Source organism: Ictalurus punctatus, chromosome 2, assembly GCF_001660625.3.
Source record: "Ictalurus punctatus breed USDA103 chromosome 2, Coco_2.0, whole genome shotgun sequence".
In the NCBI taxonomy this organism is placed as follows: domain Eukaryota; kingdom Metazoa; phylum Chordata; class Actinopteri; order Siluriformes; family Ictaluridae; genus Ictalurus; species Ictalurus punctatus.
In genome coordinates this window covers 26,161,929-26,179,241 of record NC_030417.2, presented here as the reverse complement: position 1 = coordinate 26,179,241, position 17,313 = coordinate 26,161,929, and the positions used below count along the sequence as shown (strand labels likewise).

Here is a 17,313-nt window from a genome sequence, read left to right as displayed (position 1 = left end):
GTTCTGTGTTCCCTGTGGAGAAAGTCCCACCTGAAAAGGGAGGGGGTGCATCTCGGTGGTGGCCATGACGATAGACAGGCTTGCATGTATACACATCACATGTCTCATGTTTACTGGCACACAGTAGAATTTTATTAAAGGAAGCAAAGCAAAACAGTATGATGTCACTGCAGGGCATGTGACCACTGTTGAGGTACAGGAAAAAAAAAAAACTACACAGAGATTCTTTTTAAAAGGGCTATATAGTGATGCTTGAAAGTTTGTGAATTTTCTATGTATCTGCATAAATATGACCTAAAACATAATCGGATTTTCACATAAGTCCTAAAAGTAGACAAAGAAAACCCAGTTAAACAAATGAGACAAAATTATTATACCCAGTCAATTATTTATTGAGGAAAATGATCCAATATTACTGTGAGTGGCAAAATAATGTGAACCTCTAGGATTATCAGTTTAATTTGAAGGGGAAATTTGAGTCATGTGTTTTAATTAAAGAACAAGGATCTATCAGAGTCTGATCTTCACAACATGTTTGTGGCAGTGTATCATGGCTCATTATTTAAATAGAGGGAGGGAACACCCTTTAAAACTCAGAAAAAGAGTTGTTGATGCTCATCAGCATGGAAATTGTTACAAAACCATCTCTAAAGAGTTTGGACTCCACCAATCCACAGTCAGACAGATTGTATATAAATGAAAGAAATTCAAGACCATTGTTTCCCTCCCCAGGAGTGGCTGACCAACAAAGATTACTCCAAGAGCAAGAGATAATAGTCTGCGAGGTCCCAAAGGAATCCAGGGTAACTTCTAATCAACTAAAGGCCTCTCTCACATTGACTAATGTTAATGTTCATGAGTCCCCCATCAAGAGGACACTGACCAACAACTGCCAAGTTTCCATCCAGTTTGTGCATTTCTGTAATGGACAAAGTGAAAGTGCCCGCCTGTTTCCATCCAACTGGCCTTTTACCGATAAGATGGAGTGCGTGATGACGTCAGCCTTTACAAAAACCAAATTGTTGCATAAGTTTTGGTGTGATGCAAAAGAAATCTACCCGTGAGCCGTTTCCGTATATAATTTTGTTTATATCGCAAATTTGCATCCCGCATGTCCTCAAATCTTTGTAAAATGGAGAAAAAATTAAGACAGTTAAATGAACTTGATCAGTTTACTTTCATTTTCCATCCATCCATACATCTTCAACCGTTTACTCGTTGCGGGGAACCTGGAGCCTATCCCAGGGAGCATGGGGCACAAGGCGGGGTACACCCTGGACAGGGTGCCAGTCCATCGCAGGGCACACAATCACACACACATTCACACACCCATTCATACACTACAGACACTTTAGACACGCCAATCAGCCTACCATGCATGTCTTTGGACTAGGGGAGGAAACTGGAGCACCCGGAGGAAACCCCTGCAGCACGGGGAGAACATGCAAACTCCACACACACAGAGCCCCGACCCTGGCGATGTGAGGCGAACGTGCTAACCACTAATTCACCGTGCACCCTACTTTCATTTTAACTTCACAAATAATTGCAGTTGTTAAAATATCAAAGAACGAGGTCAGAATGGAGCAGCTGCTTGTCTGATAGGGCTCCAAGTATGCTGAAGCCCATGGGCATAGCCAGGGTGGCTCATCAGGGGAATTCCTGGTGGGCTGCTGATAAATTGGGCTCATAAAATAATCATGTTACATTATTCCGTGACTGATAACTAAAGTAACAAATTACTTATTATTATTATTATTATTATTATTATTATTATTAATGGGTCCCACTCTGGCCCTGCCCATTGAGGAAGTAGTGTTGTAGAGCTGTGCCTATTGCAAGTTGCCACCGACCATCAGTTCCGACCCGAAGGCGGAATGCCATTGCCCTGCTCAGGGTTAGTAAAACGACAGTTCATCGATGTGTATATGCTGAATATAGCGGAGGCCAATGAAATTGCAGACCATAATTCATTGCCACATCTTGTCACAGGTTTGCAGTCCGGTGGATGGCACACACATCCCTATTCTTCCCCCGAGTGATGGATAAATTCTGTAATTTTTCTCAACAAAAACTGTTTCCAAACTATTTTTTCACAAAATTTTAAGTACTGACAGAGTTTTAGCCCTAGAATTAAATAAAAAAAAGATTATGTCAACACTCGTGAAATTTTATTGGTAATTTGCATTTCCATTATCTATATTGGTAAACATTTCAATGCGCTAAAGCTTTTATCGCAAAAAAAAAAACCTTGGGTGGAAACATGGCTGCTGGTATGCATAGCTGGGGCTGCAAGGAGAAAGCTACTGCTTTCCATAAAGAACAGTGCTGCCCATCTGCAGTTTGCTAAAGATGACAGGGACAACCCAGAAGACTATTGGAAAAATGCTTTGTGGATGGATGAGACCAAAATAGAACGTTCTGGTTTAGATGCTATGCTATGTTTGGAGAAAGTAAAACACTACATTCCAGCATAAGAAACTAATCCCATCTGTGAAACATAGTGATGGTAGTATCATGGTTTGAGCCTGTTATGCTGCATTTGGGCCAGGGTGACTTGCCTTCACTGATGGAACAACGAATTCTGAATTACACCAGCAAATTCTGAAAGAAAATTTCAGGACATCTGTCCATGATCTGAATCTCAAGAGAAAGTGGGTCATGCAGCAAGACAACGACTCTAAGCACACAAGATATTCTACCAAAGAATGGTTAAAGAAGAATAAAGTTAAGGTTTTGGAATGGCCAAGTCAAAGTCCTGACCTTAATCCAATAGAAATGTTGTGGAAGAACTTGAAGCAAACAGTTCATGTGAGGAAACTCACTAACATCTCAGAGCTGAAGCTGTTCTGTCCTGATTAAAGGGCTAAAATTCCTCCAAGCGTAACCTCAAACAGTTACTGGAAATGTTTAGTTGCAGTTATTTTTGCACAAGTGGGTCATACCAGAAACTGAAAGCAAAGATTCACATACTTCTACCACTGACAGATATGTAATATTTGATCATTTTCCTCAATAAATACATGCCCAGAACTCTCAATATGCGGCCCAAAAAGGTGAAGCGAAGGAGGACATCATTAGGCTGAAACTGTCCAAATACTTATGGACATGACTATATATTTAGTATCTTGAATATTAAATGTTCTGCATTATTTCTAGGCCAGTATGTTAATGTATGCAAGTTTGTGATATTGATGATGATGTCTGTATAAAAGATCAGATTTTACTTGAGTCTTATTCCGTACATTTAAGCATGTGAGCCTACAGTAGCCTCGGGTTCATGTTCTTGGGTAACAGGACTGGAACAAACATGATTTTCTGCTGTTGTAGGCCATCGGTCTCATGGTTTAACATGTGCGTTCCGAGATGTTTTTCTGCTCACTATAGTTGTATGTAAAAAGTGGTTATTTTGAACCAGTCTGGCCTCTCTCACCCTGTTGCTCACTGGATGTTTTTTGTGTTCACCTTTCTGTGTACACTCTAGACTGTCTGTCATGCATGAAAATCTCAGGAGAACAGCAGTTTCTGAAATACTCAAACCAGCATGTCTGGCAACAACAATAACCTCAGTGAGGTCAAAGTCACTTAGATTTCCCCCCTCCCCAAACGTTTGATGTAACTGAATCTCTTGACTTGATTTTATACACTGTACCACTGCCTAATGATTTAACTAATTGCATGAATGAGCAGAGGTACAGGTGTATATAGTGTATTGAAAAAGATGAATTGTTCAAAGTTCTCTAATTTAAGTTTAAGTGAAATAACCAAAATACCATAACATTACTGTTCCTGTGCCCATCCTATGTCAATGTAGAATTAGATAAGACTAATGGATTTACTCTATTATTAGCTTAGGAAGACCTATGGGATAGCAGTGAGGTTTATTAATCATGAAACTAAGCGCCATTGTTTATATCTGTACAAAATATTTTACTCAATTGTACTTGGACAAACAACAATGATTCAGCTATTCATGTTGTATTCATTATTAAAGGCAGATGGATTATAGAATAAAGCATTATAATCCTGCTACTTTCAACATCATATCAATTTTTTTAAAAGGCTAGTCCAGTGTTCAGCCAAGCCCACAACTAGAAAATCTGGTTTCACTAGGATAACGGCCACAAATAGGTTCTTGAAAAGCTGGTTGACAAAAGAAAAGCTAAATCAGATCACCAGAACATCTTTTGTTGTTCCATGTTTTATATGCCCATTATTAACTAAGGGTTTATTTAACTTGGAGGTGTGGCAGACTGCAAACTTGGTCTTTCACTTCAAAAGGTAGTATAGAAATATGAATAGAACACGAGAAGTTTGCTATAAACATAATGTCAAACAACATAGAGGACTAAATTAGCTCAAACAAAGCTCAAAGCCCTGAGAAATGTTATGAAATTATCAAAAAATAATGCTTTGTTGGTCCATTACCTTTCAATACTGGTTGCATATATCTTTTAATTCATGCAGATTCTTGTGTATAATAATTTGCACACCCACACGCAGTCTGGGTAAATGCTGTATTTTGTGTAACAAATATTCAAGCACTCTAAGAGTTTATGTGCATGTCATGAAGGACAGAAGATCAAGATGAATGCAATACAGCTGTAGCTTATTGTGCCTGTTCCAAAAAGGGCATCATTTTCAGATAAAACACAAGCAGAACATCATATAGTAGAAAAGGAGATGGTCATCACCCCCCCCAAGAATAAACTGCTAATTAAAAAACAGTATTAATACTCTCAACCCAACTTCAATATAAGACTGTTATCATATTGAACCTTGCTGAAGAAAAACACCAAAGTTACAGTGTTGAACTGTTAATCCTCATTTGGCTTGTAAACATAAGGACTGACAAATTCTTAAAAAGCTAGGATTTTTTAAGTTTTAGAAATCTAAAACGATTTAGTATGATATACACAAAAACAGAAGAAATCAGGATGGTTGCAAATAAGCACTGTAGCAGAAATAAATGAGGCGAGTCATAAATGCTAAACGTTTCAGATAAAGGAGTGAGAAACATGATAGTTTGTGACTGTTTCCCCTGAGAATTGAAGTGCTGTAATATGGTCACTTCCTTATAAACTCAACAATGCAGCTCTATTTTGGGACATTAAGCAGGTAAGAGAGAGGCGCTACATTTGTAGTACTTCCTACTTTCTGGTTAGAGAACAATGAGGATGGGCTGTAAACATTATACGCAAATGTGTGAACACTTAAGGAGCTAGCAATTACAGTATTTACACCTAATGAATGACTGACAAAAGCATGAGGCTTGAAACACCTTGAAAACACCCATCTGTTCTTTGCGGTGTGTGTGTGTGTGTGTGTGGGGGGGGTTGTAGACTTTTCCTCAGAAGCTAGAGGTAATCAAAAATGGCAGCATACACTGAAGATTGAATAAATCTTATTAAAACCATATAGGATAACTGTTTGATATAAAAATCTATTCTATAAAGAAGCATATTAATAAATAATACAGGTTCGTAAAATAACATAAGACCAATTAAAATAAAGCAAATGCAAACTGACCCCTACTGTACATTCATTCACCGTTAGTCAGTATTGCAATAAAAGTCCTACATGTTCCCAAAATCCACTCAGCTGTCTATATAATGTCTTTGAGTCAGTAATTAATTCAACAGAATAGCTACATGTAGTCAGACTGTTACACAATTATTGGCATCCCTAATGAATATCAACAACAATAACTGAAATGAAACATGCAATATGAAATGAACATGCACTTTGTGACATTGTGAACTTAAACATACAGAAATAATGTTTGGTTCTATTATTTAAAAAAATGCTTCCAAATTATTTCACCCCAACAAATTAATATTCCATAAAAGCTTTCCTGGAAAGAATAGCAGCTCTGAGCCTCTTCCTGTAATGGTGAACAAGATTGGAGAGATCTGTAGATGGATTTTAGATGCTCCATCCAGACCATTTCAAAGTCTTTATATTCTCTTTTGTCAGAGACTGAAATCACCACTGGAATTCACTGTGTTCCTTTGGATTTTGGATTTGGATACATGATATGGATCATTATCTAGCTTAAAGACCCTTAAAAAGCCAGGCTTTAACTGCCTGGCAGATGTAGCCAGGCTATGAATCACAAATCTCATGGTACTTGGTGGAATCTTCAAACAACCCCTAAAAACACCACATTTACAGTCTCTATGGTGGCGCTTCCTTTTTTTCTTCAATTTTTTCCATACATGCTGATGCTGTTCAAGTTTTGGTCTCACATGATTTCAGTTGTCTTAAGGATTTTTAACATCTATTACATGACATGTGAAGGTAAACAAGCATTCTCTTCTGTCTAAACTGCTTTACATTCCTGAAAACTAAGGGCTATTTAAAACTGAATATTTTCAGTTTGACAAAATATTTGCATTTATTTTAAATAATTCAGCCTGGAACAGCTGAAATGACAGCTGAAACTTTAAAACGATGGTGCTTGTGTAGTTAATCCAGATTCCATGAACAAACAAATGTCAAACATAGCTAATCCTTCAGTTTCCATTTTTGGCTATTGGTAAACTGGCATTGCAACAACCCGCATACGAATATTGGAATATTAATTCATCTTCAGTAGCTGCTTTATCCCAGTTAGGGTTGCGTTATATCTAGAGCCTATCCAGTCCGTACAGGATTTCATATAGTTTATTTGAGACTGGTGTGGCGAAAAATGCTTGATTTTGCCGGAAAGTTTTTTGTGCTTTTTTTTTTTTTTTTTTTAACGGAAAACCACTTGAATTGGTGAAAGTGCAATTGCACAAAATTGTCTTTCACAGTGATGTCTGTTGGTAAATTAGACTTTTTAGCTGTACATGTACATTAATCAAAGAGAGCTTTGGCTGAATGTTTGTGGCTCAAATCTGCAGTAATTTTGAAAAATTGTAAGCTTCTGCGAATATTGCAGCATTTCCTTGATTTTGCATTCAACTCCATGATCGCAAAATCCGGGATGGACTGCCTATTCTGGGAACACTGGGCACAAGGTGGTACACCCTGGCTGAGACGTCAGTCCATCACAGTGGAACATAATTGTCCCTTGTATTTTATGACGCAAAAGATATTCATCTGATACATGTTGAAAAATAACTGCTTTCAGTGGCAATATTCCATAAAAAAAAACAGCATAGATTCTGTATTGGCAATTTCCACACTCCACCAATTCTGTGCACTCAATTTCATACCAGCTAAAAGATGCATCATGAAAACTTTCAAAACACATAAAATGTGTTTAAACACATATGAAAAACACATTTTATAAAGCTTAAGATGAGAGTTTAGAGTAGAATGTGAACATACAAAACACTGTGTAAACAATACTGTACACAGACATTTCAGAACCATGCAACACCATAAGCTGTGACCAGCACAGCACACAGAAAAATTATGCCTCAAACTAGCACACACACACACAGGTTTAACTTCTGCTGTAACTGCCCACACTTCTTTTTAGAAGTGCTCTGTTTCTTCACCTCCTTCTCCATGTGCACTTGCTCAGTGCCCACCAGTCACTAACCTAGATAAAACTGGTGTTAAAAGAAGCCCTTATGTTTTTTTTTGTTTTGTTTGTTTGTTGTTAATATCAATCTTGAGTCCTCTCTCTTTCAAGTGGTATGTCTGTCTGGATGGCTTTTGAGCTTGTGGAACTTGACACTGTCGAGTTTCTCAAAGCGCTTGCCGCAGTGCTCGCAGGTATAGTTGTAGTGTGCCTCGGACATGTGTTTCTTCATATGCCAGTTGAGGGAAGCCCGCTGACGACACTGATAACCACAGATCTCGCACCTGCAAGGATAAAGCCACTATTTTTCATAGGGGTTCAGAGGAATGGTATGGCAGGTGATTCAGAGTATTATTACTGACAACCTGCAGTATTACTGAAACTCACGTGATGAACTGTATGTTATCTATGCCGTGAATTCGACAGCTCCCTATGTGCTCATAAGACAGCACAGATAACTTTGTAGCTGGTACAAATACAGCAGACTGTTATGAAAAACTGGGTAAAGCCTATAATTGCTGTTGGAATGACATCATTGCTTGTTGAACAGGTTTCAATTGTCTAAAGAAAAAGTCCCAAGCAGAGTTTGGGTATCAGGGCGATACTGGCCTGAAACATTAGCTCAGTATCGGAGCAGGCGTAACAAACTTATGGCAGATTTTATACCGTAAATGTTATGTTCTCTGACACAGCAGATCTTGTACATGAACAGTGGACACAACTTATCTTAAAGCCGTCACTGTGCTTTTAAAGCTCAGTCATTTACAGGATGTTAGATATCGATCAGAATCCAGAGCTCTGGTAGCAGTAACTATCAGAAAGCCAAAAGAGGAATAGGTACATGCCAAATAAAATACATTGTGTTTAAGCACAAACAGGATATTGTTTTAGGATTGTGTTACATTTTCATACAGGCCATTTCCCATCTATTTCATTACCTTGTGTTGGATGGACAGTTTGCACTGTATGAAAATCTAAACAGGCTTCCTGTATTTTAATATTTGATAAATGTATCTCAAATGTAGTTACAATTTGTTACATTAGTCCATATTTTAACTCCAATTTAGTCCATTTAACTAAAATAATCAGTATTACAGACCTGAAGATCATCTATTATCTATACACAGACAAACAGATAAGCCATAACATTAAAACCACTGACAGGTGAAATGAAGAACACGGATTACTTTGTTACAATGGCACCTCTTAAGAGGTGGGATAAATTAGGCAGCAAGTTCTCAAAGTTGATGTGTTGGAAACAGGAAAAATGGGCAAGTATAAGAATTTGATCAACTTTGATGAGGGCCAAAGTGTGATGGCTAGATGACTGGGTCAGAGCATCTCCAGAACGGCAGGTCTTCTAAGGTGTTCCCGGTGTACAGTGGTTAGAACCTACCAAAAGTGATCTAAGGAAGGACAAACAGTGAAGCAACGACAGGATCATGGGTGCCCAAGGCTCATTCATGCATAGGGAGTGAAGCCTATCCAGTCTGGTCTGATCCCACAGACGTGCTACTGTAACACAAAAGTTAATGCTGGCTATGATAGAAAGGTGTCAGAACACATACAGTAGTGCATTGCAGCTTGCAGCGTATGGGGTTGCATAGAAGGCAAGTGGTGAGGCAGTGTGATGCTCTGGGTTCTATGCTCTGATGGGAAACCATTGGGTCCTGGTATTCATGTGGATGTTACTGAGACATGCAGCACCTACCTAAAAATTGTTGCAGACCAACTACATCCCTTCATAGCAACACTACTCCTTAATGGCAGCGGCCTCTTTCAGCAGGATAATGTGCCCTGCCACACTGCAAAAATTGTTCAGGAATGGTTGGAGGAATATGACAAAGAGTTCAAGGTGTTGACTCGGCCTCCAAATTCCCCAGATCTCAATCCAATCGTGCATATGGAGGATATGCTGGATAAACAAATCTGTTCCATGGAGGCCCCACCTCACAACTTACAGTACTTAAAGGAACTGCTGTTAACATCATGGTGCCTGATACCACAGCACACCTTCAGAAGTCTTGTAGAGTCCATACCTCAACAGGTCAGAGCTGTTTTGGGGGCACAAGGAGGACCTACACAATATTAGGCAGGTTGTTTTAAAGTTATAGCTGATTGGTACACACACACACACACACACACACACACACACACACACACACACACACACACTACTTCTATTGCATTACAATGTGAATATACATTTCTGGACTATATGAACAATAATTCTAATAGGTTAAACCCACACAACAGGTCTTTGAATGAGATGAGGTTAAACTCACTGTAATGGTGTCTCTCCGGTGTGAGTGCGCCTGTGCACCTCTAAATGGTTCTTGCGTTTGAAAGACTTGCCACATGTCTCGCAGATGAAGTCTCGCACTCCTGGTCAAACATAATGGACAATGGCCCTTATTCATCAAACAGTACAGTCAAAATTATCTGTAAAACGAGCATACGCAAAACCCAGTGTTGCTATTCATCAATTTAATCTTTGCCACATTTGTACAATCTCACATCGGAATGTATGTAAATATGAGCACACCATTTTAACAACCGGAAAACTACTTATTATATAATCAAAATTAATATATACTCAATATCAGTATAGCAGGATAAGTAGCATAAGGAACAACATAAAAAAGCAAACAAATTGATAACCTTGAACAAAAGCACCCCTAGCTTCAGTTAAACAATAATAAAAAAAAATATTAGTCCCTTCTATTTACTTTTATCCACAGTTCTCCACAGCCTGCCGAATGCTTTCCGCTACAACATCACTAGACCTGCATAAAATTATAGTGTGTTTAATGAAAATTAATTGTATATGAGGATAAATTGGGGCGTTGTATGTATATGACATGTAAATACTGGGCTAGCAGGTTGAAATTTGCATCACTGCAGGTGAAGCCCAATCCTTTCAGCTAAAAATCCCAACTTGTTTTGCTGATATACAAAAGTGCAGTGAAGATGCAGATTTGGTCATATGTTATTTTGTATTCTATTTGATAAGTAGCTTAGGCCAGGGGTTCCCAAACTTTTCCAGGGCAAGGCCCCCCAAATGGCATTAACATTTGACCGAGGCCCCCCTTTTGCAAGATGTCTTTAAAACACATTGAAAATACAGACTTCTGAATATACCCCCCCCCCATTTTTTTACATTACATTAGGAATTGATTGTGTGTGTGTGTGTGTGTGGTTGTCTGAGAGTGAGAATCATGTATTTATTTATTTTTCACACCAAATTATTGAGGCCCCTCGGGTGCCCCCTGGCGGCCCGCACTTTGAAAACCACTGGCTTAGGCAAATACAGTGGGGGAAATTTTATATTGAATATGTCAACATTTTATTCAATAAATATTTTTCCAATGAGGTTATTCACATGAAATTTTCACCAGACTTTGGTATTAAATCAAGAAATTCAAACATGTAAAGAAATTCAAACATTAAAGTCCATAAATAAAAGTTATGTTTAATAAAGTGGAATGACACAGGAGAAAAGTATTGAACACGCTATCTGAAATTTATTTAATACTTAGTGGAGAAGCCTTTGTTTGTAATGACAGCCTCAAGATGCTTCCTGTATGAAGAAATTAATTGGCCGTGTCATTCAGGTGTGATTTTGGCCCATTCTTCTAAACATATTGTCTTTAAATCTTGTTCAATTGGATTCAAGTCAGGTGATTGGGCCATTCTCACAACTTGATTTTTTTTCTCTGAAACCAATTGAGTTTCCTTTGCTGTATGTTTCAATCGTTGTCCTGCAGGAAGGTCCACCCATGTCTCATCTTCATCATCCTGGTGGATGGCAGCAGATTCTTCTCAAGAATATAGACGGTAAAGGGGTCCATTCATCGTTCCTCCAATTATATGAAGTCTGCCAGTACCAAAACAGTGAAAAACAGCATCACACCATGATACTTCCACCTCCAAACTTCACTGTTGGTATAGTGTTTTAAGGGTGATGTATAGTGCCATTTCTTCTCCAAAAATGGTGTGTGTATGACAGCCAAAAAATAAAATTTTGCTCTCGTCTGACCAGACTACACTCTCCCAGTATTTCATAGGCTTGTCCAAATGAGTTGTAGCAAACTTTAAACGAGCTTCGACATGCCTTTTCTTTAGTAATGGAGTTTTGCAGGGTGCGCATGCATAGAAGCCATGGCGGTGGAGTGCATTGCCTATTGTTTTGGCTTTTGGGCTGCTCTTCTGACTATTCTTCTGCCTCTCTGGTCAGAAAACTTGCGAGGAGCTACTGTGCGTGGTCACTTGATGACGGAGTGATTGTTTTCTTAGCATTTTCAATACTTTTTTCCCCCTGTCATTCCACTTTATTACACATAACTTCATTTAAGGAATTCTTTATATTTGAGGATTTCTTGAGTTAATACTGATGTCTGGTGAAAATTTCATGTGAATAACCTCATTGGAAATATATTTACAGAAAAAAATGTTGACGCATTCAATACTTATTTCCCCTACTGTATCCAGCTTAAATAACTTTTTCAAAACAATCTCATACATGTACTACTAGAAAAATAATTGACATACTTATTAATTTTGAACTATTTGAACAGCAAGGCCAATTCATTTGGTTTTGGTCTAGGGATGTTTGGGTTTGAGACATTGGTGTAGATTTGAACATTGGTGATGGTGAATGGGTATGCGACCCAATTTTTTATTTATTTTCTTTTTTTTTTTAAAAACCCCCACAAAAAACAAATTTGGAAAGAAAAAAAACACAAACAAAACAGCTGTGCTATATCTGCAGCATCATTACAAAATTTCCCTCTGCTAATCTTTCTTTCTATCTACCCATCCATCCATCCGTGCAACCAAATATTAAGTGTTATTTACTTTAATTTACATAAAGACTTATCTGTTAATTTGCTGACCTAAAAAATGGATCGTCTGATACAAAAGGTTCTGTGTTTTATGTTGTTTAACATAAACGTAGATGTAAATACCAGGAAATAAAGGCTGAAAAAATAAACTCCTGTCTCATATCCGTCTTTTGATCTCAAACCCAAATGTCTGGTGTATAGCACAAACAAATTAATTGGCCTTGCTGTTCAAATATTTTGGACTGTGTGAACGCAACCATAAACATAGGAAGTGCAAGTGTGTTTACCCGAGTGAATAATCATATGGCGATGTAGATGGTTAGACAGGTAAAACTTCTTCCCGCAGCCAGGATGTGGACACACTTTTGTCCTGCCTTTCCTGTGTACCAGGTTCACATGATTCTGCAACAGACAGACCGATGGATCAAATCCATTTAGGTTTTTTTTTGCAAAGAAAAACAACAGAATTGGAGTATCTTATGTAGCTTGTAGTACTGTTAATTATTCTTAAAATGAACTAATAACTGCCATTTATCTATGTAGCAGGTTACTCATTAAAGAAAGCGAACTATAATTTTTTGGTAAACATTTCAGGCACATTACACTTACTCTTCCAGTGAAATTAAACCAACATAATGACTTTAAAGATGTCTGCAAATGAATAAAACTACAATACAGCAAACTACAACAAAATCCAAAGGAAATGTTTGCACATCATTTGGTATTGCCATTAATGGTAAACCAAATAGTCTTCTGTTTAAAGTATGGCAACGAAGAAAAACAAAACAAAACCCAACAACATTGTTTAACTAGTAAATACAGGACGTTATACTGTGATTAAAAGTGAATGATCCATGAATTACAGCTTTTCCCCAGTGGCCAGGCTACTTCAGATTCCGGTAAGCATCAGGAAGGCAACAATATAATAACAAACAAAATACCCCTTAGTATCAATTAAAGCACATTCCTTAGAGTACATTAAATTCCAGTCATAAGGAGTGTTTTTCAAGCGAGTCTTTAGTTGCCCATTTAGGCCAAGGAGCACCACAGTAGTGTTAGTTATACTCACCTGGTAGCTGCTGAGGGCCACATACACCTGGCTGCAGCCATCATATGGACAGTGGAACATTTTCAGCATGCCATCTGCCTCAATAACTGGACCTTGACGACTTCTCCTAGACCTGAGGTTACATCCATGCACACACAGATGATTTTCATCCCTAAAACTTGCTCTTTCAAAGACATCAGCAGTGATACCATGGCAACAGGCCTTAAAACACAGCATCATCTCTATGAAAAGGTAATATCACCAACCTTAACAATAAGGAAGGCAGAAAGTAAGTTTAAAATAATCTTCATGATCATGAAGGCAATGGCTCAGAAAGCTCACTTGGTTGTACAACTACCCAAATGTCCCTCGGTAGATTCACACAGACCTGCTGAGAGAGCACTGAATATCCTTCTGACTGTGCAATTCTTCACTAGGTTCCAACAGCTGCTTCTCACTCAGGTCTGGAAAACAACATATTAAATTACTATATTTTACAATGAAAAAAATGCACGGTTTATTTTTACATGGACAAAAAGGATGTGCAGTCTTTAGTAAGAGTCACATCTCAAACATGTTTTAAAAAAACATGTAAGACCACATGCAGCACAAGTGAACTGCATTATTGGTCACTGGTGTGGCTTTGATCACAAGCTAAGCACAGTAAGAATATAATATATTGAGCTTACTAGATTACTGTGCTACTCTTTACATGCCTTTAAATTGATGTGCAACTTTTATAATGATTAAAGCCCAGTGCAGCGCTATCATACCTGTCATGGTATCTGTATGTGAGACACTGTTCTGGATTATGGTTTCTGATTGGCACATCTGATTGTAAGACATCCCCTCGATCACTGTGCACGTGACCCCCTCCATGTCTCCTCCAGCCACATTGAGCTGAATGCCTTCAGATGTCATTGTTTCGTAACTGGATCCTGTGATTATGATCAGCTAAAGAGAAGTGAAATTGAAACAGGAAGGATCCAAGGGAGGAAAACAAACAAAAACAAATAAATTCAAACATTTGAGCAACATTACAAAGATTTGCTTTACACTGTACAGTTTTTTGTAATCCAGCATCTCCAGAGTGACCTACCTGTGAGCCCTGCAGTGTAGCATGCTGGTCTGGTAGCTCACAGCTGCCCACCATGCTCCGTAGTGCCTGGGTTTCATAGAGCTCTGCTTGTACTGGAGTGGCTGCTGAGGGCATGTGGGTCATACCTCCCGAGATTGGTCGTGCTCCGTTCTCATCGATGTCCTCCGTCAAATGGCTTTCTCCGTCCGGTCCATGCAGGCTTTCCATCAAAGCTGCCGTGACCACCACGCATTCATAACCATCTGTCCCAGGACCATGACCTCCTACAACTTCGGGCTTTGAGTCACTTGGCTCCACCAAAGGAAAGTCATCTCTCATGCCATTTTCACAGTCAGCCATGGCCAGCTCCTGTTCTCGCTCTGCTTCTGTTTCCCACAGGACCTGGTCTCCCAGGGAGGGTGAGGATGTGACAGCTTCGCTGTGGGATTCTGGAACTTGACTGAAAGCTGTGGAGGACATCTGTTGAGCCACTTTAGAAACCTCTGCTGTGGCACTCTCCAGCTCATCTTCTGTATCTGGACAAATGATAGGCATTATAAGTCCAAAAAATAACTGCACAGCTACCTCATGGTAGTTATCGCCAAGATCCCATGAATTTTAGGAATTCCAGTTTAAAAACATTTAAATATAAATAACTGCAGACATCTAAAAAATTAAGAAAAAAACTCCTACATGCAAGCCAAATAAAACAACTTGAATTTCAAAAAATGTTAAAGTATTCATCATTGTCTCAAAGTTGGCCTTTCTTTGATTTATGATTACTCATACAACCACACCTGCCAATGTCCTTTGGTTGCTCACAGCTGTTGCTGTAGTCTGGACAGCTGTCTTTTTCTCTGGCTCTGGCTCATCATTGTTGTCATCCTCATCAGACTCGCTACTGCCTCCCAGAGGCCATGAAATGTACTGAATGAATGAATGCTCAGCATCACACTGCCAGAGAACAGTAGTGGACAGGCCCATCAATGGCTCCATAGACCGCAGCTCAGGCTCATGAGAGCACATTTGGCAGTGCTGCTGATACCAACTCACCAAGTTGTGTAAGCTCGTGGCGGTCACCTTCTTCCCTAAATGAAGAAATAAAGAAGAAATGTTCATCATGAACATTTACAGTATTTAACATACACTCTTATCCAGAGCAACTTACAGAAGCACGTTGTAGTCTCCATCAGAAACATATACTCATGCTAGTTCAATAGTTCAGGGCCAGCCCCCCCACCAAAAAAAACAATAACAAATAACTCACACAAGTCAAAGGATATTGTTTACTTTTAGATTTCATTTAAACGCTTGGTGGTAGGTCTTCAGTCTTCAATTGAAGACAGTCAGTGGCTCAGATGTTTGGGCAGCCAGGGGAAGTTCTTTCTACCACCTGGTTACCTGCACACAGAAGAGTCTTGATGCATGTCTTCCTTGTACCTTGAGGGACGGTAGATTAAATCGAACCGTGGTGCAAAGCAGGGGGTAATATGTGTCTTCAGGTAGGTGGCCACAGGTCCGTTTTCGGCTTTGTATGCAAGCATCAGCGATTTAAATCTAATGCAGGCAGCTACAGTAAGCCAGCAGAGGGAATGCAGAAATGGAGTAATGTAGGAGAATGTGGGGAGATTGAAAACAAGTCTTGCAGATGATTCCTGGAACAGTGAAAGGGGTCAGATGGCACACGGGGGAAGACCTGCCAGGATTGAGATTGCAGTAGTGCAACCTCGAGATGACAAGGGACCGAACTGGTGGCCTACGTAGATAAAAACGGCCAGATCGTCCTGACGTTCTAAAGGAGAACGCTGCATGATCGAATCAAGTATCGCACGAGAGAAGGACAGCCGGTTGTCCCTGCTTGAAGGTTGCATGTGCTACTAGATGGTGTGATGCCGGAGTTGATTTTGTTCAAAGATTTTCACAGTGGATAAACATGATCTCTGAACTGAGTTATGTTGGACCTCTGATATTGTGAACTTGACCTAATATATAGATTTATGATGCTTGCACGCAATGACTGACATGTAACTTTTTATGAACCTTTAGGAATTCTTACATTACCTTTTTTCTGATTTCTGCACAATTCTGGAAAGTTCTTCCTGCCGAGATAAGAGCAGACAGCGTTATTTCGGTGGTTCAAACTTTAAATGGTTTCAAATCAATCTGACATCATTTGTGTGGATGTTTAAGTCTACATTACTATCAAAAGCGGTTAGAACACCGCTTTTAACAATAAACAGCATTTACATTTAATGTTAGGCATTAATGGGGAGGAAATGTTGCACCTACACGCAGTATTTCTGCTGGTATCTTTCTCCGTAAGCCGAGTTCAGCAGGATTAAATACTCGGCGAGTCCGGCGTCGCTCATGCAGGTTTTCTGTCGCAGGTCGCTCCAGACCTTGTGCGATTCTCCGAGGTACACTCGTCGAACATCGTACTTTTTCCGGGATTCGAGTCGTCTTCGAGCTCGGTCTGTGTCCGACAGCCTGGGTCGCCCCCTGCACCGCCGTAAAATAGCATGAATTTCATTCCCGGAGTCTTTCGAGTCCAGACTAGCGGTCATTTCTGAGCACAGGGTCGCCATCTTTACATCAGCTGTTGAGTTGTTGTGGTTTTCTTAAAGGGATTTGAGCTGAGCGGAAGTACGAAAGCACCTTTAAAGGAAGTGGATTTATTTATTTGTTTGTTTGTTTGTTTATTTTTGTCCAGAATATGAAATGATAAATTTCACGCACGAACATGTTAGTGTCCACCGTTTGAGTTGTTTGAATGATTAGTATCGAAATTACATAAAACACCAGTAATGAAAACAAGCAACGAGACACC

General features: G+C 39.2%; 1 protein-coding gene across 5 annotated transcripts; it reads right to left on the bottom strand.

The window, feature by feature from the left end:
• Window positions 1–4,503: 4,503 nt before the first annotated feature.
• On the bottom strand, window positions 4,504–17,280 carry znf653 (zinc finger protein 653). 5 transcript variants are annotated; one of them, XM_017459883.2, is made up of 11 exons: window positions 16,776–17,280; window positions 16,548–16,585; window positions 15,540–15,574; window positions 15,284–15,440; window positions 14,508–15,022; window positions 14,182–14,362; window positions 13,797–13,872; window positions 13,430–13,541; window positions 12,648–12,762; window positions 9,802–9,901; window positions 4,504–7,800 (listed from the first exon to the last, which is right to left on the bottom strand). In XM_017459883.2, the coding sequence occupies exons 1-11, from the start codon at window positions 17,069–17,071 to the stop codon at window positions 7,623–7,625; spliced, it is 1,803 nt and encodes a 600-aa protein (XP_017315372.1). In that variant the 5' UTR covers window positions 17,072–17,280; the 3' UTR covers window positions 4,504–7,622. The 5 variants fall into 5 exon arrangements, with proteins under 5 accessions (XP_017315372.1, XP_017315346.1, XP_017315353.1 ...); XM_017459857.2 differs by having other exon boundaries at window positions 15,284–15,574; XM_017459864.2 differs by having other exon boundaries at window positions 14,508–15,016; window positions 15,284–15,574.
• Window positions 17,281–17,313: the final 33 nt, after the last annotated feature.